The 27,877-nt window shown below is 42.7% G+C and overlaps 1 protein-coding gene across 1 annotated transcript in view; it reads left to right on the top strand.

Annotated features, from left to right (window-relative positions):
- The window catches only part of csmd3b (CUB and Sushi multiple domains 3b), a 321,277-nt gene that overhangs the window by 243,599 nt on the left and 49,801 nt on the right, over positions 1-27,877 (top strand). The window contains exons 44-51 of the mRNA XM_053613516.1: positions 1,390-1,536; positions 16,967-17,155; positions 19,806-19,991; positions 20,892-21,086; positions 21,352-21,525; positions 22,051-22,224; positions 26,331-26,504; positions 27,244-27,429. Of these exons, the coding sequence (XP_053469491.1) occupies positions 1,390-1,536; positions 16,967-17,155; positions 19,806-19,991; positions 20,892-21,086; positions 21,352-21,525; positions 22,051-22,224; positions 26,331-26,504; positions 27,244-27,429 (1,425 nt within the window). The remainder of the gene's footprint in view (positions 1-1,389; positions 1,537-16,966; positions 17,156-19,805; positions 19,992-20,891; positions 21,087-21,351; positions 21,526-22,050; positions 22,225-26,330; positions 26,505-27,243; positions 27,430-27,877) is intronic.

Here is a 27,877-nt window from a genome sequence, read left to right as displayed (position 1 = left end):
CTTTAGTTGTAGTATGTGCGGCTGTGGCTCAGGTGATAGAGCGGGTTGTCCGCTAATCATAGGGTTGGTGGTTCGATTCCCGGCCCACATGACTCCACATGACAAAGTGTCCATGTGGAGTCACAAAGTGTCAAAGTGTCAAAGTGTCAAAGCAGACAAAGTGTCCATGTTCAGTGTCTTGCCATGGGCAAGACACTGAACCCTGAGTTGCTCCTGATGTCAAGTTAGCGCCTTGCATGGCAGCTCTGCTACCATTGGTGTGTGTGTGCTTGTGTGTGTGAATGCCACTGTTGGGCACTTGAGCAAGGCTCTTAACCTTCTCTGCTTCAGGGGCACCATATCATGGCTGACCCCAGCTTCCTGACAGGCTGGGGTATGCGAAGAAAACAATTTCACTGTGCTCTACCGTATATGTGACCAATAAAGACTCATTATCATTATCATTTGATGCTGGACAAGTGCGATGGTGACTACAGAGGGGGTGTTTGGGCTGCAGGTTTGAGTCAGATTGAACTCCGAAAACATTGTATTCTTAAATTGAGCTGATGTCCTTCTGTGGCTTCCAGAGGATTCAGAGACAGACTGCACAATCAAGTCTTACAGCACGGTTCTTTACGCTAACTTCTCTTTATGTAGTGAAACAAACTAAATAATGGAAATCTGACCCAAAGAGAATTTAAATTTTTCTATCCCTAGTGATAAAGACTTTCAGAAATAGTGTGCCAGATCTTGAAATCACCTAGTCAGTGTACACATTTACAGTTACAATGAGAATTATTCAACCCCCATTGCAAATCAGAGTTATTGTCAAAATTTACAGACTTTCAGCTGTTTGCAATGAACAAATCAAACAAAAGCAATTGTTCGAATGTTGTGGTTTCCCCCAAATTCAGCTGACAAGGATTTTTTGTTATTGAACATTTTTCAACAATGCATTAATTCAAATGACTTTGTGTAATTAAATGTATGTAAATGTGCATAATTAATGATGATGTTAGTATTAAAATGTTTACTTCACAGAGTACACTCTCTCAAGAGAAAGACTTTTACAGAAAAGTATATGATGTGATTGTGTCAATTGAGTGGAGCTTAAAGCCTTCATCAGTATGACTATGTTACAGATATTGCTGGGGTCACTAGTGGACAAAAATAATTAAATAAGCATGTTTCTGTTCAGTTAACAGTTGATGAGACTAAAGTTATACATGCAGTTTATCCAAAAATCAGAAAAATTATTGACAACAATAAATCTGTTGTGTTTACCTGTAGAGTCTAACCTTCATGTAATTTTTCACCATAACTGTCATAACTTTGCATTTGCTTCTCTCCCTCTTTATTTCTCCATGTCATTGTGCTTTTCCGTGTGTGTCTGTCTGTCTGTGTTTTAAGGACCTACAATCCACAGTCAGACCCTGGCCACTCTGAGTGGTGACATTGCCACTCCTTTCAACATCACCACCACTGGCCATCAGCTCCTGCTGCGCTGGTCGGCTGACCACGGCACCAATAAGAAGGGCTTCCGAATCCGCTATGTCGGTGAGTATCAAAGTATGTATCCACTTCATTCACTTTTTCACTTGCATGCTTATTCCTGCTCTTTAATCTGAGCGAGCATGTGGATAGAAGCATGGTGTGTGCATGGGCTTGGTTTTATATCCTAGTGGGACCAAATGGATAGGAAAAGCTGAGAAGCTGATATTTCTGACCTTGTGGGGCCTCTTTTCTTTTCTTTTTCTTAATTTTCTTTCTTTCTTTCTTTCTTTCTTTATTTATTTATTTTACAAAAGTTACAATTTTTCATTTTGCAGAGTCAAAAGGATTCCTTTCGGTTACTGAGTTTAAGGTTAGGGTTAGATCTAGGTATAGGCATAGCATTAATTAGCAGCATTAATAACTATATGAATGGAAGGTCCTCACAAGGATGGTAAGACCAACGTGTGTGTGTTCTTTAAAGTGTGTAAAAGTTAATGTGAAAATAAGTCAGACACAGATGCTACATGCTTTGTGACACTGCAGTAAATTGTATGTCCCAACAGCCCAGCAGTACATACTATAAATCTTACTATGGGTGCTCCTTGAGATGCAAGGCAAAAACACACATTACTCTTTCCTTCAATTTCTTACTGCATATTCCATTTTGCTCCGCGTGCGTCACAGAAAGTGAGAGAGAAAGTATTTGTCTGCTATGAGACTTCAGTAGCATGCATGCATAAAAAAATTTATATGACAGTGCTAACTCTAGGTGCATGTGTCTGCACAGAGAAAATTCTTCTGCACAAAACAATAAAATGAAGCAGTTTTATTTGAGTAATGCAGTCTTGGGTCATCTAGGAGATGAATGTCCCTGGTGTCTCTGTGGCTTTCCTTGAGGGGAAAGAGTTTATTGTCGAGCAACTCTCAGTGGGTCTTATTACTGCGTTTATTATAACATTATATCACAACATTGCTGAATCCTCAAATCTAATTGGTCAGAAGATGTTTCTGTAACAACAGCTCTGACAGTAGTGTTGTCTGTAATTCATAGTGTTGGGTCCACCTTTGTCGAGACCAAGTCCTTAACCAACTGAGTCCGATTCTCGGGACCAAGTTGACTCAAGTCTGAGTCCTTAATCACACTATACTGTGTGCTCCAGTTCGAGTTGACATCTCAATTATTTGATGCGTCTCCCCCACAGTTATATAGTCTGAGAGAGAGAGAGTACAGAATAGTTACATTTAGCAGCATGTCATAACAACAAGCTTCATGCTCTATTACTGCTTTTAATCTGTCTACGAATGACAACAAACTCATTTCTGAATACTGCTCTGTTCTTATAACTTTTTTAATTCTTAAAATGAAAAAATAATCCCTATCAGCAGACTTTATGATATTTACTACATTAAGAAGTACATTTCACATTTTACGTGAAATTCAAAACCGGAATCACCAAATGCTAATGTTTAGAAGTGTGCGATATGACTACAATGTTATTTCACAATAACTATACGTTTTCTCAGGTCGGTCTATCAGTAGTATTCAAGTGTACTAAAGATATTCAGTATTCAAAAATACTACAGAAATTGAATAAAGCAATTAAATGTAAAATAAAATAGACTTCACCATATGACATATACAGTGATTCTTATTAAATTTACTGAAGTTATTCAGTCAAATGATTTTCTCTGTCTTTTGTTGTTTCATGAACATTAATGACACAGACAGCAGCAGGTTTATTAGACTGCTGTCACTTTAAGTCCTAATATACAGATCCAATATACTGTATTCATGCACCTGATTTTTTCCCAAGTGTTTACATTCACTTACATAACCGACTGTGTTTGCATGAATACTTTAGTTATAGTTTATTTATTTAGTTTGCAACTGAAATATATGGTATAATATGTTGTAACATTACATTCTGTGTAATGCTACATAGATTGGTGGCACGGTGGCTTACTGGTTAACACATTTGCCTTGCACCTCCAGGGTTGAGGGTTCAATTCTCTTGCCTGTTCTCCCCATTCTTCAGGGGTTTTCAGGGTTACAGGGTACTCCAGGGTTACCTGAAGTACTTTCCTCCAGGTACTCCGGTTTCCTCCCCCAGTCCAAAGACATGCATTGTAGACTAATTGACATCTAAATTGTCAATGAGTGTGTGATTGTGTCCTGCGATGGGTTGGCACCCCGTCCAGGGTGTCCCCTGCCTTGTGCCCCGAGTCGTCTGGGATAGGCTCCAGGCTTTCCGATACCCTGTGTAGGATAAGTGGTACAGAAAATGGATGGATGGATTTTTTCTCAGGTAATTCCATTTGAATGGACTGTTGTTTTTCCAATACGATTGTGAAAATACCTAAATACTAACTATACAGCTGCTGTCCACTTATTTTAAAGTGTAACCTTTATATAATTACTGTAATATAAAACATGTTAACCCAAAACACAAAAGCAGCAGTAACCTTATTATGTAGGTAATTACATACATCTCAATACAAACAATCAGAAAAAAGGTCATACCAGAAAACCAGCAATTTACACAAATTTAATTACACACAAGATGTAATACTATAATCCATGTGTAAAAGAGCATATGTCCTCAGTCGTTAGCTTCTGGTTGCATATATAATTTAGGACTAATTACACACTTTGATCTCACGTGTCTCCCGACTGTGTTTGCATGAATACTTTAGTTATAGTTTATTTATTTAGTTTGCAACTGAAATATATGGTATAATATGTTGTAACATTACATTCTGTGTAATGCTACATAGACTGGGGGCACGGTGGCTTACTGGTTAACACATTTGCCTTGCACCTCCAGGGTTGAGGGTTCAATTCTCTTGCCTGTTCTCCCCATTCTTCAGGGGTTTTCAGGGTTACAGGGTACTCCAGGGTTACCTGAAGTACTTTCCTCCAGGTACTCCGGTTTCCTCCCCCAGTCCAAAGACATGCATTGTAGACTAATTGACATCTAAATTGTCAATGAGTGTGTGATTGTGTCCTGCGATGGGTTGGCACCCTGTCCAGGGTGTCCCCTGCCTTGTGCCCCGAGTCGTCTGGGATAGGCTCCAGGCTTTCCGATACCCTGTGTAGGATAAGTGGTACAGAAAATGGATGGATGGATTTTTTCTCAGGTAATTCCATTTGAATGGACTGTTGTTTTTCCAATACGATTGTGAAAATACCTAAATACTAACTATACAGCTGCTGTCCACTTATTTTAAAGTGTAACCTTTATATAATTACTGTAATATAAAACATGTTAACCCAAAACACAAAAGCAGCAGTAACCTTATTATGTAGGTAATTACATACATCTCAATACAAACAATCAGAAAAAAGGTCATACCAGAAAACCAGCAATTTACACAAATTTAATTACACACAAGATGTAATACTATAATCCATGTGTAAAATCCATATGTCCTCAGTCGTTAGCTTCTGGTTGCATATATAATTTAGGACTAATTACACACTTTGATCTCAAACTAACAGTTTCCTTATCACAAAAAAAAACAAAAAAACAAACAAACAAAAAAAAAACATATTTTAGAAACAGTAGTAGCCTGTTAGTATTTAAGTAAATCCTTTGTGCAGCGTGTTAAACGTGAATTTTGTTAGTGCATTGCTATTAGGGTTTGTCAAAAGTACAGGTACTTTGGTACCAAGCCGGTACTAAAAACCTGGTACTGACGCGCTGCCTGATAGGTGGTCAGTCGGGAACTTTTCATGGGTGCACCCTGCAATAAAAAGACATTGGAGCCAAAGTAGCAGCAGCACCTCCGCCGGTCACCATGCCTGTGTCCGACACCGCATACTTACCTACTATATAGTAGACGAAATACATGTATTTCTCTCGTACGCGCGTTTTCCGCGTTCGGTGCTGTTACCGCTAAGTGTGTAAAAGTAGCCGCGCCCCAAAAAATTGATGTGTGGATAGATTAACCGTGCTTTCGGGAAGAGCGGCTGCTTACCCGCAGTATTTATTCAAGCAGTTCAAGCAGGTGAGTTTAAAATGATGGAAGCGGTTGCATTATGAATCTTGTAGCATAGTTTAATTGGATTGTATTACTGCCAGAAAACATCGTTGTTTTTGCTTACTTAATGTTTAGCATACGCGCGTTTAACACTAATACGGTCAGGAGTCCTTATTAACTATTTAATGCTTTAACTTTTATTGGGGTAAAATAAATGGGAGGACATGATGGGGTTTACTAATTTTACACACCAGATGCTTTTTGATGACCTATATATCTGAAATTTATGTGTTAAAAAATAACAGATGTGTGGCTAGCACTATTTATGTCTTTAATATCCGTCAGTCAGAAACACATTTATGCTCTTGTCTGGATAGCATTAGTAGCTTTAATAATGATATACTTGGAGTATACAGAATTACGGAAGCCCTAAGCGGCCATGCATTATTAAGTTTTTTTCTGTTGTTTTCTCGTGATCTCGACATAGCAAAAGTTATTTTCTCACTATGCGATTTTATTGTGAGAAAATCTCACTCTTTATGAATGGGACTGGTGTTAAATGCACGTTGGTGTCTTCGCCATCATAAATGTAATAACTTTCCGCTGTAGAGATGGACTTTCTCTCCTCATTAAGAGAGAGGGATGTGTGTCCCCTTCTCAACTGTCAGACACTAATGTGGAAGTCATCAATTCTGCAGAGATGAGATACTTTTGTAGGCCACCCCAGAAGTTCGCATCACTCTGGTTCCCACCACAAAAAGCCTACAGGATTTTTCCATTGGCTTTTGGATTATTGCAGAAAATAAACGTCTGGGTTACACATGTAACCCTGTTGCCTGATAAGGGCATTGTGTTTAGCATAACACTATGGGAAATGCCTCTCGCGCGTGACCGGTATCTGAAGCTTGTGTAAAATCATGCCTATTTATAGGTCTGCCATGATCAGGTGACCTGGCAATTAAGCGGTTCGCGTGATATAAATATGGCACCTGTGAATGCTGCCATCAGCCTCTATTATCTGAACGAAGACGCAATTCACTGGCCTGCCCTGGTATGACAAAGCTACGTAATGTCTCGTTCCCTTCTCAGGGAACAGGGTTACATGCGTAACCCAGACGTTCCTTTTCAAAGGGAACTTCGACGTTGCGTTTAGCGTAACACTATGGGAACGAAAATACCCACTCCGTCATACTGAGGGTACGGCCTGTTCAAAAAGACCCAAGCCCGAGGGTCACTGTAAGACACTCGAGCCCAGGGTGGAATGAACATCCAGGCTGTAATAATGACTGAATGTGTGTGGCGTAGACCACCCTGCAGCAGCACACACATCCTGTAAGGATACCCCTTTGGACAGAGCCTTCACGGAGACGACCGCCCTAGTGGAATGAGCCCTTATGCCCAGAGGCGTAGCGAGGCCGCAAGATTATTTCCACTATCCAATTAGAGATGCGCTGCTTTGACACAGCATCACCTCTACTGTCGCCACCAAAGCAGACCAGCGGCTGCTTCAACTTACGCCACTGGCTGGAGCGGTGGACGTAAGTACAGAGAGTCCTTGCTGGACACAGCAGGTGCATTCTCTCTTGTTCTGGTGTGGGGAATGGAGGAGGGCAGAAAGCCTGCAACACCACAGGGTGGGCAGCCGATGTAGGCGCCTTAGGAATATAATCCAGCATAGGATACAGGAAGGCCTTGGCTAATCCAGGGGCAAAGTCAAGGCAGGAGGGGGCAACAGAGAGAGCTTGTAGGCCTCCTACTCGCTTGAGAGATGTCAGGGCCAGCAGAAGAGCTACCTTTAGAGTCATAAGCTTCTCAGAGACTGACCCTAAGGGCTCAAATGGGGCCCCTGACAGACCTTCCAGAACCACAGAAGGTCCCAGGAAGGTATGCGCGGCCTGCAGATGGGCCTCAGCCGCCTGACACCACGCATAAATCTCAAAGTTAGAGGATGCTGCCCCACAGAGGCTCCATCAACAGGGGCGTGGCTGGCCGAAAAGGCGGCCATGTAAACCCTGATTGTAGAAGGAGCCCACCCCGCTGAGAAATGTTCTTGTAAGAACTCCAGGACTGTAGCTATTGCGCAGTTCACTAGGTCTACAGTGGATCCCTGCAGATGGGAACCTCCCAAGGAGTGCCATCTCGCAGGGATATTATCTCTCAGTACCATATTCGAGCTAGCCAATAAGGTGCTACTAGCAGCAGACATAGATTGTCTTGGTGAACTCTTGCTAGAACTTGTGGGAGTAGAGCGATGGGGGGAACAGCGTACAGATGTGACCTCAGCCACATGTGCACCATGGCGTCCAGCCCTAATTGTGCGGGAGGAGTGAGGGCGAACCACAGCGGGCCGGGTGTTGTCTCCTCGGAGGCGAACACATGCAATCCCGCTTGGCCAAACCTTGCCATATGGACTCCACCACTTGTGGATGGAGCCACCCTGCTCCAGATGAGGGCCGCACCAGAGACCGTGATCTGGACAGCTGTCTAAGACCGCACTCCAGCCCATGAGGGCGGTGTCTGTCATTACCGTCTTACGCTAAGGAGACACCCCTAGAGTGTGAGCCAAGGCTAGAAACCGGGGACACTCAAATTCTCAGAGCACGTAGGCATCGCCACGTGACACTGATTATTCTCAGAGGTTTCGTCCTTGGACGAAACTCCCAACTTCTCAGCCACCACTGAACGGTCTCCTGTGCAATAGGCCCATAAGCGCCAATAGTCTCCCAAGATCCAGCTTTATCTTGCTCAGTGTTGATAGATATGACCCTACGCATGTTAGGGATAGAAACGCCCTCATCGTAGTAGAACCCTTATAACCCCTAGAAAAGTTTTCCACTGCACTGGGGAAAGCATACTTTTCTGAGATTCAACCTGAGCCCCAAGCTATTCATGTGGGCGAGAACAACATCTCGATGTTGAACCGCCAGTTCCCTGGATCGTGCTAGAATTAACCAGTCGTCCAGGTAGTTTAGTACACAGATGCCCTGGAGTCACAATGGAGCCAGAGTGACATCCATGCACTTTGTGAAGGTGCGAGGGGATAAAGCTAGTGATATTTCTACGTGGAAATATGCGCCTTTTAGATCTATCGTCACAAACCAGTCCTCAAACTGAGTCTGTGGAATGATAAGTTTGGGCGTCAGCATCTTGTACCTACCTGTATGTCCGAAGAGTACAGTTCAGATGACGTAGATCTAAAATTGGCCGCATGCTCCTGTTTTTTGCGGACCAGGAAATAACGGCTGTAAAAACCTCCCTCCGTCAGGGAACGAGGTACATATTCTATGGCCCTTTTGTCCAAGAGGGATATTGTTTCCTGCACTAACGTCGGGCTCTGGTCTGTGCTGACTACTGTGGTGAGCACACCTCTGAACCGGGGGGGTCGAGCTATAAACTGGACCCGGTAACCCTTTTCTACGGTAGACAGAACCCATGGAGACACATTTGGCAGTAGTTTCCATGCTGCCAGATGGTCTTTTAGTGACGTTAACTACTCCACATTCTATTGGAGGGAAAGCATCAGATTTTGGTTGCCCTGTGACAGTTCGCTGACCAGAGAACACTGAAAACTTGGGGACAGCCTTGGCTAGGTGAGGCCCTACAGTAGCACTGGGGGCTAAATGCCCTAACAAACTCATGTCCCCTGATACGTCCCTCCACGGCCCCTCAGGACCTCTCTTCTTTGCCTGCTTGGCCTTTATGACCATTCTCAGATCAGGCCTAGTAGCAGGCTGCGACTGTGGCCGCCCGGTTCCCCTGGCTGTCTGTGGGCGGGTGCTGGGTCTCCCTCGCGCTAGTGCTGGCCCGGGCTCCACTTGTGGATGCCCGGGTGAGCTCGAGACAACAGGGAAGGAACTGGCTGAATGCCGCCATATGTTGAGCTCACTCAGCAGGTCTGCTTGGTAGGCCTGCAACACTGTCATTGTCTGCAGTGACCCACAAGCAAGACTACTACTGCATAGGCCTTGCCCACCAATGCCACAGTGGCCTTACACGGTGGTTTGGATGGCAAAGCCGGCCCCCCTAATTACCTGCCGTCGATGGAGAGAGGTAGCTCGCAAGCGCCTCCTCCACCTTCAGCATAGCTAAATAGCCATGCCGTTCATTCCCCACAATGGCCAAATAATCCAACATCGTGGGGTTATAAATATGGCTTATGCATGATTTTCCCCCAGAAGCCTGATATTTTGTCACGCACTTCTGGAAGAAAGGGGAGTTTCTGCAGTGTGAGGGATTTACTTTCACTGGGGAGAAAAAGGCTCATCCAGCCTTAGTAATCACTTCAAGCAGCTCTTTATATGCTGCTCTCAGTTTTTAGCACATCCTTCTGGCTCCCTGGACTCAGAGAGGAATTATTACTATTATTTTTGTGTGTGTGGGTTTTTTTTTTCCCTTTGGCTTTCCATAGCTGAAGGAGGAGTCGCGACGCAAGCTCCAAAATCCAGCAGAGAGCCAAACCCGGAAGACAGAACAAAAGATAGAGCAGCGCTCATCTCCGGCTCCTCTTCCAGATCCATAAGAGATCCCCCGAACCTGAGACGGCTAGCTGCCTCAGCGGCCAGCCCAAATCCACGAGGCTCCGAAACCCAACTCGCTTTGGCTTCCGAGAAGAGCGCGAGTCGCGAGCCGAGCTGCTTATGTAGGCATTACCACGCGCAGCCTCGAGAGGCTGCCATCGCATGCTACACTCCTAAACACTTCACCCAGAAAGTGTGCACTATTCCCCGTGATGAAACGGGAGCAAGCCATAACACACTTCCTGAATTCTCTCACTCATATATTTCTCTCTCACTCATTCCTTTTTTTTCTTCTCTTTTTTTAAAGGGATAGAAAAGTTTAGAGATTTTGAGAAAAGATAGCGAGGAAATGAAGCGCCTTTTTGTTTCTTTACACAAATAACTGACATGCAGTCTTTCGCTGAAGATAATAAAGGCTGATGGCGCGGTTCAAAGGTGCCATATTTATATCACGTGACGTGCTTAATTGCCATGTCACCTGATCATGGCAGGCCTATAAATAGGCATGATTTTACAGATTTCAGATACCGGTCACGCGCGAGAGGTGCTTCCTATAGTGTTATGCTAAGCGCAATGTCGAAGTTCTCTTTGAAAGGGAACTCTGTGGCCAGCAAAAGTTTCATGTTTCGTTCATTTCGTTCATTAAGATAAGATTCATAAGATTTTGAGGTCTACACACTCGCCAGAATTAAAACGCTAATGTTATGCTATAAATGATTACCACAGTCGCATGACTTCAATGTCACCAACGCGCCGCTTCCGACAGCTCTTTCAGTCTTTATTTTTTTTAAAAAGAATACAACTGGAAAATACTATAAATTGTTAAATCTACAAGTTGAGTTGCAAGAGTGCGAGTATAAACACAACGAGGCTGTAATAGAAGAGTTTTCCTGTTCGGCGTGATGATGTTTAATGTCCCCGATAACCTCTGTAATCATTTAGCCTCTTGTTAGCAGCCGCCTTTTTCAAGACACATAAAAGCTTTTTAAAAAAATCCTGAGTGGGGTATTACTGATGTATTTATGGCGTAGTAAAAAATGTGAACATATATTGAGCTTGTGTTAACCACAGACCTTATTTCAGGCATTTAACCAAAACCCCCATTTAAAACCCCATTGACTTCGGGATGATGGTCCAGTACACAGGAAAATTAAGTCGAGATCATGAGAAAACAACAGAAAAAAAGTAATAATGCATGGCCGCTTAGGGCTTCCGTACAGAATGGCATTTTTAAAAATACATTTCATATTGATGTTTAACTTTATTAATATAATAGTGTGTTGTTCAATTAGCATGTTTTTGTGTTTTGCTTTGGTACCGAAATTGTTACCGAGAACCATGGAATATTATTGGTATTGGTAGGACTACTGAAATTTACTGTGACAACCCTAATTGCTATAGTAATTATTTTAAACACACTTTGCAAAATATGTAAGGAATTTGTGTCACATCCCGAGATGTAAGGGAGATTAGGACGGATGCAAGTGCAGTTGACAGTTTTATTAAGACAGACTCAGGCAGAATAATAAACAGCAAAGACAAAGTTTGTAGTCGAGAAACAGGCAAAGGGTCAGGCGATCAGCAAACAGGCATAAACGGAGCAAAGCAGGAATCAAGGTCGCAGTCACGGAAAACAGGGTCAATAAACGAAACAAGACACATAAACTATGACAATGGAACTGGGAGCGGAAAACCAGCGTGGGCCAAATGAACTAGAACTAAACTAACGTGAAACATAACATAGACAACGTATCTATCTATCTATCTATCTATCTATCTCTAACGTAACTTATCTAATACTCCGTGCCGTGTGCTGGGAGGCGCGCGGTATATAAGCAAACATAATCAGCGCGTTAAGTGCTGACGGCTGACACCAATCTAGACACTCGCTCGAACAGCCAATGACAGAATAGGGAGGAGACAGAACAGAAACATAACAAATGCACGTGTCCACAGTAAACAATGTCATGGTTGTCAACATTCGAAGAGCAGGAGCTCGCGCACCTTGCTCATGCACGCGCACGCCTTCATGCTTTCCAGCGCGCTGCCTAAAGGGGAAACCATGACAATTTGTATAACCCAGCATCTATCAAGTGTATTTTATGAACTTAAACTAAATTGTTACTAAAATATATAATATTGTTACGATTATATATATATTGTTACGATTCTTAAGCAGAGACAAACGCGGACTGGCAATCGTCATTACATGGGGTGGACGACAGATGGAACATGGAACGAGATTAAGGTCGTCAGGTTATACAGGGTGTAGGCAGAAGCGTAATCTACAGACAAGCGAGTATCGAAAACAGGTAAATGTATATGAGATTAATGCTTGGTACACGAACAGAGACGAGGCTGCTGAGCAGTTACTTCGCAAGCGGCTGACGTTAATGAGGCCCTTTTATAGCTTTAGATGTAGTGCAGGTGTTCATAATTAGAACTCTGGTGAACTCGAGTGCGGGCATGGCTGGGAAGTGTAGTCCTCTTCCGCCATGTCCCTGGGCGGCACTACACACTGGGAATTGCAGCCGCGAGTTCGCTGTGGCGTAACAGAGCCCCCCCCAAAGGGCTCACTCTGGGAGCCAAATCCCTCCGAGGCCTCCCTCCCCTCCGGGGACCTTGCTAGTCTGGATGAGCCGCATGGAAGTCTCTACGCAGACTTGTGTCTAGAATGTCTCGGGCTGGGACCCAGCACTGCTCCTCTGGTCCATACCCCTCCCAGTCTACCAGATACTCAAGTCGTCCTCTCCTAAGTCTGGAGTTCAGAATGCCGTGGACGCGGTAGGCTGGGCGGCCTTCAATCTTCAGCGGTTCCAGTGGGGAGTCTCCCGGCACCGCTGTGGCCAAGGGGCCCGGTATCACAGGTTTGGGGAGCGAGACGTGGAAAGATGGGGCGATGCGACTGTGTTTTGGTAGGTCCAGACAATACGACCTCATTAATCTGTCTCAGGACTCGGAAGGGCCCGATATATTTAGGTTGAAGCTTCTTGCCCGAGAGTGGTAACTTTAAATCTCTAGTGGAGATCCAAACCCTGTCCCTGGGTCGATAATTGGGGTGAACCCTCTGACGCCAGTCGGCCTTTCATTTGGCGGTGTATGACGCCTGCACCAGCTGTTGATGGGCAGACCTGTTCGTTGATGCACGTTGATCGCACCAGCTGTTGATGGGCAGACCTGTTCGTTCCGGCGGAACCACTCATCTACTGCTGGTGAGTCCGTGTGAGATGTGTTCCAGGGGAACAATGGTGGCTGGTGTTACGGCCCAGTCTAGGTTGGGCCGCACAGAGTAACCAGCTTGGGATTCAAGTTGATTGATCTTTAAATAAGGGAATAAAAATGCAAACAAGGTTGTGTGAAAAAGGTTGTGGTATATTGTAACAGACAATATATACATATAATTGTACAAATAACCAACCAGGCGTATCTTCAGAGTGGGCCAAGGCCAGAATAATAAACAAAAGGATTCTATTATTAGGGAGCTAGCTTACCTAAAAAGAAAGAAAAGAAAATACAAATATTCTTAGACAAAAGGAACCTTCTCCCAAAAGAAATGACAGCCACACCCCTACTGCCAGTGAACCAAGTGAACATATATATATATATATATATATGTGTGTATATATATATATACTCAATAACAATATAGGGATAACCAAATTCAAAGTCGAACTCAAAGTCGAAAACCAGGCAAAAGTCAAAACCAGAACAGCAGTCAATATAGACTTAGCCACAGAGTTAGCCACAAGGGCAAGCAACACAAACCAAACAAACCAAAATCTCCTAACAACAAATCACACATAAACACCTCCAACATCCCACACATTCTCACTCCATCTTCCTCTTTAAGTATGGCCACCAATCAGTGAGGTCATCCTGAAGGCAGGAGCAAGGCAGGCTAGGGCAGGCTGGAAAGTCTGGAAGGGAGTTCGGACCTGCACACAAAATGTCACAGCACAAAAAAAACTTCCCCCCAAGATAGCGGGTTGTAACACTGGTAACCCAAGACACACTGAAATGGGGTGAGCTGGGTCGCGGAATGCCGTAGCGAGTTCTGAGCGTATTCTGCCCATGGTAGAAAGTGGCTCCAGTCCCCTGGGTTGGTGGAACAGAAGGTTCGAAGGAACCGTATGACCTCTTGGTTGGCCCGTTCTGCCTGTCCGTTGGCCTGGGGGTGGTACCCGGAAGTGAGGTTAACGGTGACCCCCATCTTCTCCATGAAGCTGGCCCAAACGCGAGATGTGAACTGTGGACCCCCGTCAATCACAATCTTCTCAGGGATGCCGAAGTACCGAAAGACATGTTGGAAAAGGAGTTCCGCCATGGTGAAAGCGGATGGGATGGCCGGTAGAGGAATTAGGCACAGGGGTTTTGAAAACCGATCAACGACCACCAATATCACGGTATTTCCCTGCGACTTCGGCAAGTCCGTTATGAAATCTAGAGCCAGGTGGGACCACAGGATCAGGTATGGGTAGAGGCACCAACCTCCCGGCAGGTAGAGCACGTGGTCCCTTGGACCGAGCGCAAGAGGAACATGAGGATACGATGCGCTGAACCTCCCTAGGCATGTTGGGCCACCAGTACTTTTCAGCCAGCAGTGACCCGTAGCCAATGTCTTGTGGGCCCAGGTGATGAGTTCTAGACGATACCATTTTGGTACAAACTGTTTATCGGGAGGACATTCGTGACCTGGGTATACGGGCTAAGGTTTGCTCTAGGGTCCACTCCGAGGCGCCCATTATGCAGGAGGGAGGCACGATATAACTCTTCTGGTCCGCCAGCCCCTCTGGGCGTGAATACGAGACAGTGCATAGGCCTTTGTGTTCTTTGAGCCAGGCCTATAATACAGGGTGAATTGGAACCTGGAAAAGAATAGGGACCAACGAGCCTGGCAAGGAGTGGGGCGTTTGGCGGTTCTCAGATACTCCAAGTTCTTATGGTCCGTAAAAATAACAAATAGATGTACGGCTCCTTCCAGCCAGTGTCTCCACTCCTCTAGGGCCAGCTTAACAGCCAGTTCATGGTTCCCCAGATCATAGTTGCGTTCCACTGGCAGCAACTTCCGGGAAAAGAACGCCACGGGGTGCAACTTGGGTCTATCTCCAAATCTTTGAGACAGGATAGCCCCCACTCCCACTTCAGGTGCATCTACTTCCACGACAAACGGCCTGGAGGGATCCCGGTGTCTGAGGATGGGGGCTGTGGTAAAGCCCTGCTTGGGTGATTGGGGTCCAGGAGTCTCCCAGCCATCAGGAGAATGGCCGAAGGCGCGCTGGAAACGGGCGAGGAAGTCTGCTAGCGAGCGGTCTGACACCGCCTCCTCACTCCCACTCTGCCGTACCCCAAGCCAGGGCTGTTCCGGAGAGTAATTCCATAAAATGGGTCAACTTACGGACCTCCGGCATATCCGGGTGGTTTTCAAAAAATAGCGTGCATTGTAGCAGGAAGCCCTTGCATCGTTCCGGCTCCCCAGCGCATCTCTCTGGTGTAGGCAGAGGGGGGTTGTGCGCCGTCGGCGTGGTGGGAATTTGCGCAGCCGGCGCCGGAATGTGTGCAGCCGGCATGGTCGGAATGTGCGCAGCCAGCATTGGCTGAACATACGCTGAGGCGGCCGGCGGTGGATGCATCATGAGAGCCGAGGGCGTTGCGGTAGTAGATGCGGAAGCGCTCAATCGTGAGACCTCTGCACGTAACGCGGATGTCTCGTCCCGATACACCGCTAACGTGCGGTTCTGGTCCAGGATGTAGCATTGCCACTCTGGGGTGTCCGCTGCCTCCATTGTGAGGCGAAGTAATCTGTTACGATTCTTAGGCGGAGACAAATGCGGACTGGCAATCAGGATTACGTGGGGTGGACGACAGAACGAGATTAAGGTCAGAATGATCGGGCAATCAGGTTATACGAGGCATAGGCAGAAGCTTAATCTAAAGACAGGCGAGTATCGAAACCGGGTAAACGTATATGAGATTAATGCTTGGTACACGAACAGAGAAGAGGCTGCTGAGCGGTTACTTCGCAAGCAGCTGACGTTAACAAGGCCCTTTTATAACTTTAGATGTAGTGCAGTTGTTCATAATCAGAACTCCGGTGAACTCGAGCGCGGTCATGGCTGGGAAGTGTAGTCCTCTTCCGCCGTGTCCCTGGGCGGCACTACTGGGAATTGCAGCCGCGAGTTCGCCGTGGTATAACACACACACACACACACACACACGTGTATATATATATATATATATATATATATATATATATATATATATATATATTAGTAATGTATTTATTTACTTATTAATTTATTTTGTTTAAATACAGGTTACAGTAATTAAGGTGTGATCACAGGTTACTTTCCAACATTTTACATATTTACAAAATACTTGGACAAATTTCAGTATGTTTTAAATACAGTTAAGTATTAACTGTTTTCACAAGTGGTGGAAATATAATATAATGTGGGCTGTATTTTTGTAATTGACTAAATTATGTGTGTTATTATGACAGTAATTCCAATATTATAAAATATAAAAAGTCACAATATTTTCCGATAAGGAAAAACCCAAGATTGTATACAGCGTGGATTGTTTTATTCTCTCTTTGAGCCATGGTTGAAACTGTACTATCATCATGCTTTTGTTCATGTTCATCTTGAACAAAACACTTAAATGATGTATTATTTATGCTGAATGATTACTGGGGAAAAATGTAATATCCCCAGATAGCTATAAAATATTTGGAAAGAATAATAAATTCTACATGGAACATGCTGGTTGAAAAGAATGTATAAATAATGAGTATTGTCATATTGTTGTGTCCTGACATCCTTTGAGAAGTAGTAGCAGATTGCCAAAAAAGGCAGCCAAGTGATGGTTCCCTAACACATGGCAGAAGACATGCTGAGATAGCCCAGAGCAAGGGCGTCTCTTCTAGGTGGTGATTAAGGAGCTGATGGGGTTTGCTTTCTGTTTGTCTGTGTGTGTTTGTGTATGTGTGTGTGCAGCTCTGTACTGCAGCACCCCAGATTCACCGCTCCATGGCTCCATCAGCAGTCAGACAGGAGGGCATCTGAACAGCCAAGTTCGCTGGGCCTGTGATCGCGGCTATCGCCTCATTGGCAAGAGCACAGCTGTCTGCAGGAAGACGCCTTATGGCTACTACACATGGGACGCACCGGTACCTGCCTGCCAGGGTGAGAGCTGAACACGGATACACAGCGCCTTGATTGTTGATAAGTACTGTTCCATATGGGCTAAACAGAAATCATAATGCATGTAACAAAATACCAAGAGGAACATAAATATAATGGTTTTAATGCATGTTAAATTCTTTAATCTATAATGTAGGCTATAATGGTAATTACATGAATATTACCATGATATTCTTTATTTTTGTGGTCAAAGTTTAAAATGTATACAGTTTTCCCCTTATCGCAGTTGTAGTTGGGCTGGACATTTTTGGTGTCCATTTGTTTTACATTGGAGCTACAAGGATAATGTTGCTGACAAGTAAAAAGCATTTATAGTTACCAGTTTAGCATTGTAAAAACACAAACAGTTCCACTTGAACTGATAATTACATTTGTATGAGTGCCTCATGGGAACAATGTTACTGGGTTAGCCAGGTTAACTCCTACAGTTAGTATGCTTTACATAATAGACGTTAACTAAAATTTGTCATGGCAAAAAAAAAAAAAAAGCTGATGAGTAATATGAGTAGACGGAGTAAAATGAGCAATCCAGTAATATGAATAATATGAGTAAAATGTAAAAATAAAAAAGCCAACATAACAGCAATCTAACAAATAATTAAGGTGAATATAGCAATCATATTAAATATTTTGGGCTTAAAAGATGTTTTAGATAGAAGAAATTCTAATGGTTTCCTTTACAGTTCCATTACAACCTATCAGCTAACCTTTAAAACCATTACCATTACCGGTCCCTAATGGTATCCACTGTACATTACATTCCACCAATAGAAGGCAATAAATTACCAGTAGAGACCCACAGGGTCCTTTACAGTTTCCATTAAAATCAATAAAATTCCCATTATAACCATTAAAACCATTACTATGAGGGTTTCTATTGGGGTTTTTTTTTTTCAGCATGGATATGTACAGTAAAAAAATTTACATTTTGCTTTATTTTCTACATTTCAGTGGCCTTAATGGAAAAGTCCACCCTGTTAGAATTAACACGTGATCTTCACTGCTGTCTAAGATTTATTTTGTACTGAATGAATATGCTGAAATTCTTTCATCAACATGTTGGTCTATTTTCACTTTAGTTAATGCTTTTCTACGATACTCATTGATGATTAACTGCCTGTTTATAGTGGTGCTAGTAGGAATTATCCCTAGCTTCATTTCTACCTAAAGAGACCACTGCAGCAGCACTTTAGTCCTTTATGCTGTCAAGCTCTCTCACATCCTTATCTGTACATCCCACTCAAATATCAAATTCCAAAGCTTCAGCTTTCTTGCTAATCCCGCAGTTAACATCATCACGCTTGACATATCATAGATTGCTAACTAATTGAATCGAGTCTCTGCCATAACTCGGCACAGCTGCTTCATATCACAGCACTGCATTCTGGAACTTTGAGTCCAGCGTTTGCTGTCTCTGCTTTGCTTCCGCATTAGTTCTCATTAACATGATGTTGAACCTTATTGGAAAACAGATATTTCCAGTATTTCTGAATAACCCAGTATATAGCATTTCCAGAATGTATCACTCACATGCACTATACAGTCACTCCTCCAGTGCAGGAGTGTTTAATGGCTCAAAGTATTAATTCAGAGGCTCCTCCAGTCTCCAGTGTTCAGAATCCAGCCTCTCTAACAAGCTTTTATGGTCACGGACAGAGATGCAATAATTACTCGAGCTGCTCTCTGGCTGATGCAGTTTATTTATGATCTGTTTGATCTGTCACATTAATGACTAATCTGCCAAGTTCTCTTCTCCATCTGTGTCATTTATAGTGCACCACCTATCCACTCAGATCTGTGCCGCATGTGTAAATAGTTTCTGAGTCAGTGCACTCAGGGTACCTCCCTCCATGCAATAATTTGACAGCATCGGCTCTGCGCCCTCTGAGGCTACGGCTTACGGCGCTAAAATCCTAACACCAAGTGACACTTAAATGACTCTTTAGACTTTCAAAGTGTTCCAGGTTCTTTGGCTGCCTCTGTTCTCCTAAACTATTGCAAAATTGCCTCATCCCTGATCCTCATCAAAGTGTGAAAGTACAAGAGAGAACATAGTGTTACCTTTGATTTGTATTTCAACATTAGGTTAAATATTACTCAGAGCAATGGGGGAAAAAAGTAGAGAGAGAGGTGTTGGTGCTGTGTCCATGCTTAGATCATGTTTCATATTCAGAGTGTGAAAAAAAAAAACCTTCAATGGGTTGATGCCCTTTATGTTTCAGTGGCAGCTATATAAAAGGAGAAAGGTGCAATCAAGATAAGAACTTCCATTTGCTGGTGAGCTTGACGAAGCCCGGACAGCAGCACAATAAAGGAAACCGATCGAATCGTTGGCTTTGTGGACTTTCAAGCTCTTTTAAAAGATTTTCTAATGCCCTTCTGTGTATGAATAATTTTTTCAGCTACTTCTTTAATCTTGGTATTGGCCTTTTGCAGAGGCTTTTGTTCATCTGCACATCATAAAACATTGTGCACACTCCATTAAAAAGCAACTGCAAAACTAATGAATTACTACTGAGTGGCTTACGCTTCAATAGCGCAGCAACCAACAGTTCTAATACCATGACCTTTCATATCAGTTTGAGCGAACTCTTAAGGAGAACTAAATGTTTAAAGCCTTTCTTCATCATAGCTGTGTCCTGTGGGGTGCCTAAGGCTCCAGTGAATGGGGGCGTGCTGGCTGTGGATTACTCGGTGGGAACACGTGTGACCTACTTCTGCAATGATGGTTACCGGCTCTCCTCCAAGGAACTGACCAGCGCTGCGTGCCAGCCTGATGGCACCTGGAGCACCCACAACAAGATTCCTCGATGCTCAGGTATCAGGCACTTCCTCACACACAAACACACACAGGAACGTGTTTATAGCCTATTTAAGAACCCCTGCCACACACACGGAGCCGTGTAACTACAGCCTCACCTCTCCTTTATTTATGAGCTGATTATGTTCTCAGTGCCAAAACATTAAGTTATTACCCATTAAAGTTCAGGCACAGATGTCTTGGCCCCATTACAAAATGAGGACGCTGATTTTTGAAGCGTAGGAAATAGCCTTCAAATGTGTTCTGGTTTAAAGCATTTATGGAGGGCACTGAGGGCTGATTATGTTGGAAAAATCAGTATGGCGCCAAGTGATGCACTGTTTCTACACGACAGTCTGTTTTTCATAGCAGTTAATAAAAAGCGTTTAAATAACAATTCATCTTTTGGTAATTTTTGACTCTTCTACTGAAAGGACAAAATATTTATGAGCTAAAGGTTTTTGGTATAAACTTAAATTTATTCATCTTCAGTAACCAGTTTATCCTGGTCAGGGTCGCGTTGAATCCAGAGCCCGGGAAGCCTATCCATGAGCCCAGGCATGAGGCAGGAATACACCCAGAATGGGATGCCAGTCTATCGCAGGGCACCATGCACACACATTTATACACTCGTTCACATCAAAGGGTAATTTAGCGTTGCATATCCACCCACCAGAATGTTTTTGGTATGTGAGAGAAAACCAGAAATGAGGAGAAAATGGAAAACTCTACACAGACAGTAACCCGACAGTAACCCTTGTCAACAGTATTTTTAAAATTTGTTATAGATATCAAATGGAAATAAAATCAGAAATAGATAATGCAGATTGTTAGGAAAAGTTAAAAGTTGAGTCTACAGTTGGCTGCATATTCCTAATTGTGATGTGTGTGTGTGTGTGTGTGTGTTTGGGCTTTTAGTTGTTGTTTGCCCTAGCATTGGATCCTTTTCTCTGGAGCATGGACGATGGCGAATTGTCAATGGTTCACATTATGAGTACAGGACTAAAATCATCTTTACCTGTGACCCTGGCTACTACCGCTTGGGACCCGCCCACATCCAGTGCATGGCCAATGGGGTGTGGAGCTGGAGGAATGAGCGGCCTCACTGTCAGAGTAAGACACCAATTAAACAGCCTAATCGGTGGCAGAGAAATAGTGTCAATATGCATGTCAAAAATTCTGAGCATATCTTAAACAGTGAACTACATGGAGTGTAATTGATGCCAATCTAGATTTCATATAGGAATTTATAAAAATGCTCTTCTGTGTATGGCAGTGAGTTTACGTAAAAGGTTGATTGCAACTTGATGAAGCCATTGCAATCCTTCCTCCTTTAACCCTGGTCTCTTTCCATGTAATTTTCTCCCTCCCTTCAAAGTAATTTCCTGTGGAGACCTACCCACACCTGCCAACGGGCAGAAGATTGGGACACAGACTACCTTTGGGGCAACAGCCATCTTTACGTGCGAGGCTGGCTTTATGCTGGTAGGCTCAACTGTGAGAGAGTGCCTGTCGTCTGGCCTGTGGAGCGGAACAGAGACGCGATGCCTAGGTAGACACCTTCACTTCTTTTCTACATTCAGTACTTTTCTTCAGACTCTAGAGTTCATGAAGAGATCTGCACAAGGTTCATGAAAAGCATTCAAGCTTAATGCATGGCACAAAACGTGTGCTAAAATATAATATATGGTGTGTGTCCTCTAACCTGGTAAAAGTATCAGCTAAGTCAAAATCACTTGCTATGAAAAAGATTAAAATGTTTTCCTACCTATAAATAAGCCACTGAACATTTTTCACCCAAGAAGTGAGACCTTTTTCACCAGAAAGTGAAAATACCAACATCTTTTTAAATCTAAGCTTCCTTTAAAGGTTCCTCTTCAAAGCCACACCGAAGAGTGATCCTGCTTCCAAATGACTGATCTCTCTGATTGTTTCTGACATTAAAATAAGGGCAAACTACAGCCGCTAGTGTTTATATTGCAGTTCCATCACCTCAGATACGACTGTTGAATTTAACAATGACATGAACCTCTTTCTCTTTAAATGGATCTTTCTGTCATCCTGTCTCTCCATGCAGGGGGTCACTGTGGGTTGCCCGAACAGATTGTGAATGGTCAGGTGATCGGGGAAAATTTTGGCTACAGGGACACGGTGGTATACCAGTGCGCCCCAGGCTTCCGGCTCATTGGTTCCTCAGTGCGCATCTGCCAGCAAGACCACAACTGGTCCGGACAGCTGCCCATCTGCATCCGTGAGTGTGTGATCGCTTTTCAAAAAAAAAAAAAGAAGTCCTACCTATTTTCTACTAACAGTGGAGCGGTCTGTGTTGAAGTATGGGGTCAGAGCTGTAAAGTGCTACATGAGTTGATCTAGGCTCTGAATATAAATGATCAGTGAGAGACAATGTGCTGTTTACAGAGCACCTGAGAAATATATCGACTTGTGCATTCAAGCTTGAAAGCATGCATCTTTGGGAATTTCTGTCTGTATCAGTGACAGTAAATCAAGTAAGCTGTACCATAGCTATACCAGGTATCATCAGAAGTTTGAGTCAAAGTTATCAAAGTGTTCCATATTTTTTGCTGGAGCGGCTACAGGTGAAGAGCTGTCACTGCAGTGCACTCGGCAGCGGTGAAAAGCCTGCATCACGTCTGCATGTGTCACGGATGACTGAGGGGAAGTGCTTTGGCTCTGCTCACAACTACTTGGCATTTGGAGAATTCACTAATCTCTGGGAACAAAAGAGCCTTCCCCATCTCAAGGGGTATTTTAATTAATGATTTATTGTTGGCTCCAAAGCAGAGCGGTATAATGAGCCCACGCTCATCTCATTTATCCCCATCCAATCTCATCATACTCTCATTTGTCCCACAAAGTTCACCTGGAAAATCCAACGAAAGGCTAGAAGTGTTTATTTTCTGTAGGAGCACTCAGAAATTGGTTGATTGAGCGTGTTTGTTGTCTCATCATTAAAACAAAGGTGTTTTTTTTTCTAACTTGCCAAATGTGGTACCCTGAAATAAAGTGTGTAGAGAAATATCACAAAATTCGTTCTGGTATCTTTAAAGAAATCTTATACCACAGTACAGCCTCTGGTTAGTTTAGTCATTTTCACTAACATGACTCTAAAAGTAGTTCCAGCTGTAATTTAAATGATATCACATATTATACTAGGAGTCAAATGAAAAGATTCTTTTTATTTTGCATTGTTTATAGCAAATAGTTTCTTGCAAAAAAAAAAAAAAAAAAAAAAAATGACATCTTACCAAGTGGCGTCCTTTACCTTGAATATCGTCAAATCTATCTAGTATTTCCTATTATAAGATTACAATAAACCAAATATAAGATTATTAACCCTGTTTCAAGCCATTTGTAGTCATTTCAAGCTTGAAATAGTCTTGTTCTACTGGCAAATAATTTTGCTTATTTTAAACATTTATTTCTAGAAAGAAGCAAAATTATCTACAGATAGAATAAGACAATTTCAAGCTTGAAATGAGTAATAATGTCCTCAAATATGTTTAATGATCTTGTATTTGGTTTATTGTAATCTCATAATAAGAAATAATAGATACATTTGACTATATTCAAGATATTTTCACTTTTTTGCATTTTTGCAGTGTATCACAAAAGTAGATTATTGTTCTACATAATCTCAGCACTTAACAAGTGTCCAGATTCCTCTAGAATATATTTGATTCAATTCTACTTTATGTCGCACTTTTAATCTTTTCACTTGACACGCCTTCATACATTCATACAGTAATAGAAAAGGATTTTTTAAGCATATTATTTGACAAAGAAAGACATATAATTGTGGATATGGTAAAGCTTTATGTGAGGAGATGTTTATTTATAATGGAATGGAATGGTATAGAAGTGGAAAGAGTCTCCAGTGTCAGCCCTGGGTAAAAGTCAGTAAGATTTCCACCATGGGAGAACCTTCAGACCTGAGGAGTTTGCATTTTCCAGTTTCTCGATTATATGGCAAATAATGTAAGTGATAACTGGAACTAACTTGTGTCACAGACATTCTAAACATTGAATGTACTGTATCTATAGAGCATGAGGCTCTTAAGCTCAAGATCATGGGTTTGAGCCCCATTCTGGGTGCCAAACCCAGCCACTGGGGTTGCACAAGCTATTGCACTCTTAGTGTCGGTCCCAAGCCCAGATAAAATAGGAGGGTTGCGTCAGGAAGGGCATCCAGCGTAAAACCTGTGCCAAATGAAATAAACTGGATTTCCTTGGTGAATGGGTGTTTCTGTGTGGGGTTTCCATGGAGATGGGTGATCCTTAACTGGGGCAACCAAAAGAAAAAGAAGAAGAAACTGTTAAAAAGTATGATGTCTTGTTCATTAAATTAAAAAATATAGCTTAAAATAAGTGCAATTGCTGACAAATTGTTGTGGTATAAGTGGAATAAAATGCTTCTGGATGTGTTGCTATAGTAAAATAATCAGTTTCGGAGAGGTAAAAGTAACTCTGCTTTGTGACGGGCCACATCACACCACTCCATCTTGGATTATTTTGCCACAGCAGTACATCCCATAATGTTTTATTCCTCACTTACTGTTTCCTTTGTACCACTAGTAGCATTTCATAATTAGCATTAAGATAACAAATGCTAATTGTACCATCAGCCTTTTCTGAGAAGTGGCACAATTTTATAAAAAAAAAAAAAAAATACTATGCAAATACACTTCTTAACCCCAAGCCACTGGGCTTGGGGTTAAGAAGTGTATTTGCATAGTATTTTTTTTTTTTTTTTATAAAATTGTATTGTTGAATAAGATTAAACAATCCAGTGTTTACACTGGATTGTTAATGATTGTAAATTATTGTTTATAAATTAATGATTGTTAATGATTGTAAATTATTCTTGATTTAACCTTTCAGTAAATAGTTGGTTGTTGGGGTGGGGGTTGTAACTGTCTGGACAATTTCCTTTCCAAACCATGTACACAGAGCAATAATCGTTATCAGGTCTAGGGAGAGAAAGTGAGATGGATAGAGACAATGAAATGAAAGAGTGTAGGGAAGAGGCTGAGTATTCAGCTATTTTAACACAGCGATTTTGTTTGAAATTTTGGTCCGTGGAAGCTCCTCAAATGAAGGGAAAATTGCCTTCGTGCAAAACGAAACAAATTGCTTCTGTAATTATGCAAATGAACTATGGTTGTTTATGAGAGTGGGAGAGAAGCAGGAGTGATGAGGGGAGAAGAGCCTTCAAGAGGAATGAAAACTCCCCTTGTGGAGTGAAAAAGAAAAGACTCCATTCTCACTCAGTATGAGCTGCTCTTCACCCATACTGGGGAAAATGAGAGGCTTAGTAATAACCACATTGTCCTGATAAACATAGGTTTGGTATTTAGGAATTGTACCTAGGAGCACATTGGAAGATCAGATGTTGTTTTAACATTACCCATTAAATTTACAATGTTGCCATGTACAATGATCACATAACATAATAGCATAATAATTCATCTCTAAATGAATCTGTTCCATGCCAGAGTCAGGTTGTTGAACAAAATCTGAATGAAATGTGTCTCGGATTAGTTCACATTGTATGCACCCAAACACAAGGCTAATTAGCGTGTCAAGCCAACCTTAACATCAAAGTGACATCTTGCCTGAAGGCATGGCTCTACAGTTAACCGGCAGTGTGTATGAACAGCCCATTTGCCTTGTACACACCCACCAGCACCATACAGTTAGCCATTTGTTCAGCTTCACTCAGCAGCTCCCTATGGTTTCACCCACTGGCAAGAAAATAGACAGTGATGAAGACATTTTGTACTTCGCGCATTTCGTGAGATACTAGCTGGCTCGTGATATATAAGGGATGGCTCATTCTGCGGAAGAGAAAGTTTTGTATAGTCAAACGGCTTTTAGTTTTACATTAGTATGCCGTCTTGCAGCCCTGTGTTGGTCTGTGTAGGCTTTAGACATCATGTGAGATCTTGTTGTTGAAACACAAAGCAGTATTTGCTGAAAAGATTTACTTTTATACTTCACACGGTAAATCATTGTGTTGTACAATAACGAAATTGTATTAGGATTAGATTGTGGACCAATGAATGAGCCCATACTGTGGCTTGCATAAATATTTGCCTCTTGAATATAGACAAAATATCCCACTGAAGCAGTGAAAGTAAAAAATTTGCAGAAAACATTTTTTGTAAGAAAAAATGAAAATGAAAAGTCATGATTCCACAGGTGTTCACCCATGTTGTGATGAAACCTCTACATTAGTTTTGTTAAGGAGAACAATCAAGATTTCTGGTTTAGCTATAATAAAAACTGACCCCACCTCAAACACTTTACCTTTAAAAGGAAAATTGCTTTGTTCTGCAGCCATCAGTTGTGGGCACCCAGGCAGCCCCATCTACGGACGCACCATAGGCAATGGCTTTAACCTGAATGATGTGGTGAGCTTCTCCTGCAACACGGGCTATGTGATGGAGGGCCCAGTGCGGGCTCAGTGCCAGGCCAACCGCCAGTGGAGTCAGCCACCACCAACATGTAAAGGTGGGGAAAAAAGTTAAGTCTTCTATTCACATGGAGCTTTGGCTGAACAACCACCTGCCAAAATACACTGCGTTCTGGGTAAGGTAGAGCAGCCCTTGTTGCTGTGGCACTGTGGCATTGTTGCCTGTTCCACATTATACAATTTTGGTAAGATTGGCAGAATTTGTCTCAGAGATGTGTTTATAGGCTGAAATACAGCAGAAGTTCTGCTTTACAGATTGACAAGGCATGCGCCATGGTGTTTATGTTTGCATGAAGATGCACTGTTGCTTGGGTCTGAGGTGTTTGCTTACTGAGAGAGAAGCACATGTCAAAATCAAGGCTGTAGATCTCTTCTATAGTTTTGCGCTTCAGTTTGCACCTGTGCTATGTCTCAAAAGAGATTTTCTCACTTGATGCTTGTGACAATTCAGTAGCAACTAACAGAAATGTCTTTTAGTTATGTGAATATGCAGATGTCCAGTCAGAATTCCTTTATATATATATATATATATATATATATATATATATATATATATATATATATATAGATAGATAGATAGATAGATATAGATATATATAGATATATATAGATAGATAGATAGATAAGATATATAAAACAACATGTACACAGTTTAGAGACCACATGGATTTAGTTAGAATAAAGATAATTGTTCACTGTTTCTGCCAAATAACACATGCACCTCTTGGTCCATGTCTCCCTCTTCCTGTCTCTCCCTCCCTTCTTCCGTGTGTTCAGTGGTCAACTGCTCTGATCCTGGGATCCCAGCCAACTCCATCAGGCAAAGCAAGATTGAGCATGGCAACTTCACCTTTGGCACAGTGGTCTTTTATGACTGTAACCCAGGCTACTACCTGTTTGGCTCACCCATCCTCACCTGCCAGCCTACCGGCCAATGGGACAAGCCTCTGCCTGAATGCATTGGTAAGTTGCTGCTGCATTTGGCCGCTTGTCTAGAGCACCAAAACTTGGCAGCAGCATTGTGCTGTTAATTAGCGTCTCATTCCTGTAATGGAGGCCGAAACAGTTGAGTGACCCTCTCCCACTGCTTTAGATCAGTGCATTAATTGAGGGACAGGTGGAACACACACTTTTGTAGGCAGACTAATTAGCGATGCCAGGTTCATAGCTGATCCTGGCTTATTGGGAGCACATCCCGTGAAACGCCAAAACATCCTCAAGCACTGTTCAGCTCAGTGAGGCGCTCTTGACGACAGCTGCAGAAAGAACGTGCTTTAGCTCACATTCTACCCTGACAAGACTCCCTACTGTCACAGCTATCCTCTCATCCCATAGACAGGGCTGTGCCCCAAACCTCACTAATCTGACGCAGGACCCCATTTTCATTCTTGTTTATATTCATTGACAGGTT

This window comes from Ictalurus furcatus, chromosome 24 (assembly GCF_023375685.1).
Source record: "Ictalurus furcatus strain D&B chromosome 24, Billie_1.0, whole genome shotgun sequence".
NCBI lineage: Eukaryota > Metazoa > Chordata > Actinopteri > Siluriformes > Ictaluridae > Ictalurus > Ictalurus furcatus.
This window is presented reverse-complemented; position numbering and strand designations above follow the sequence as displayed.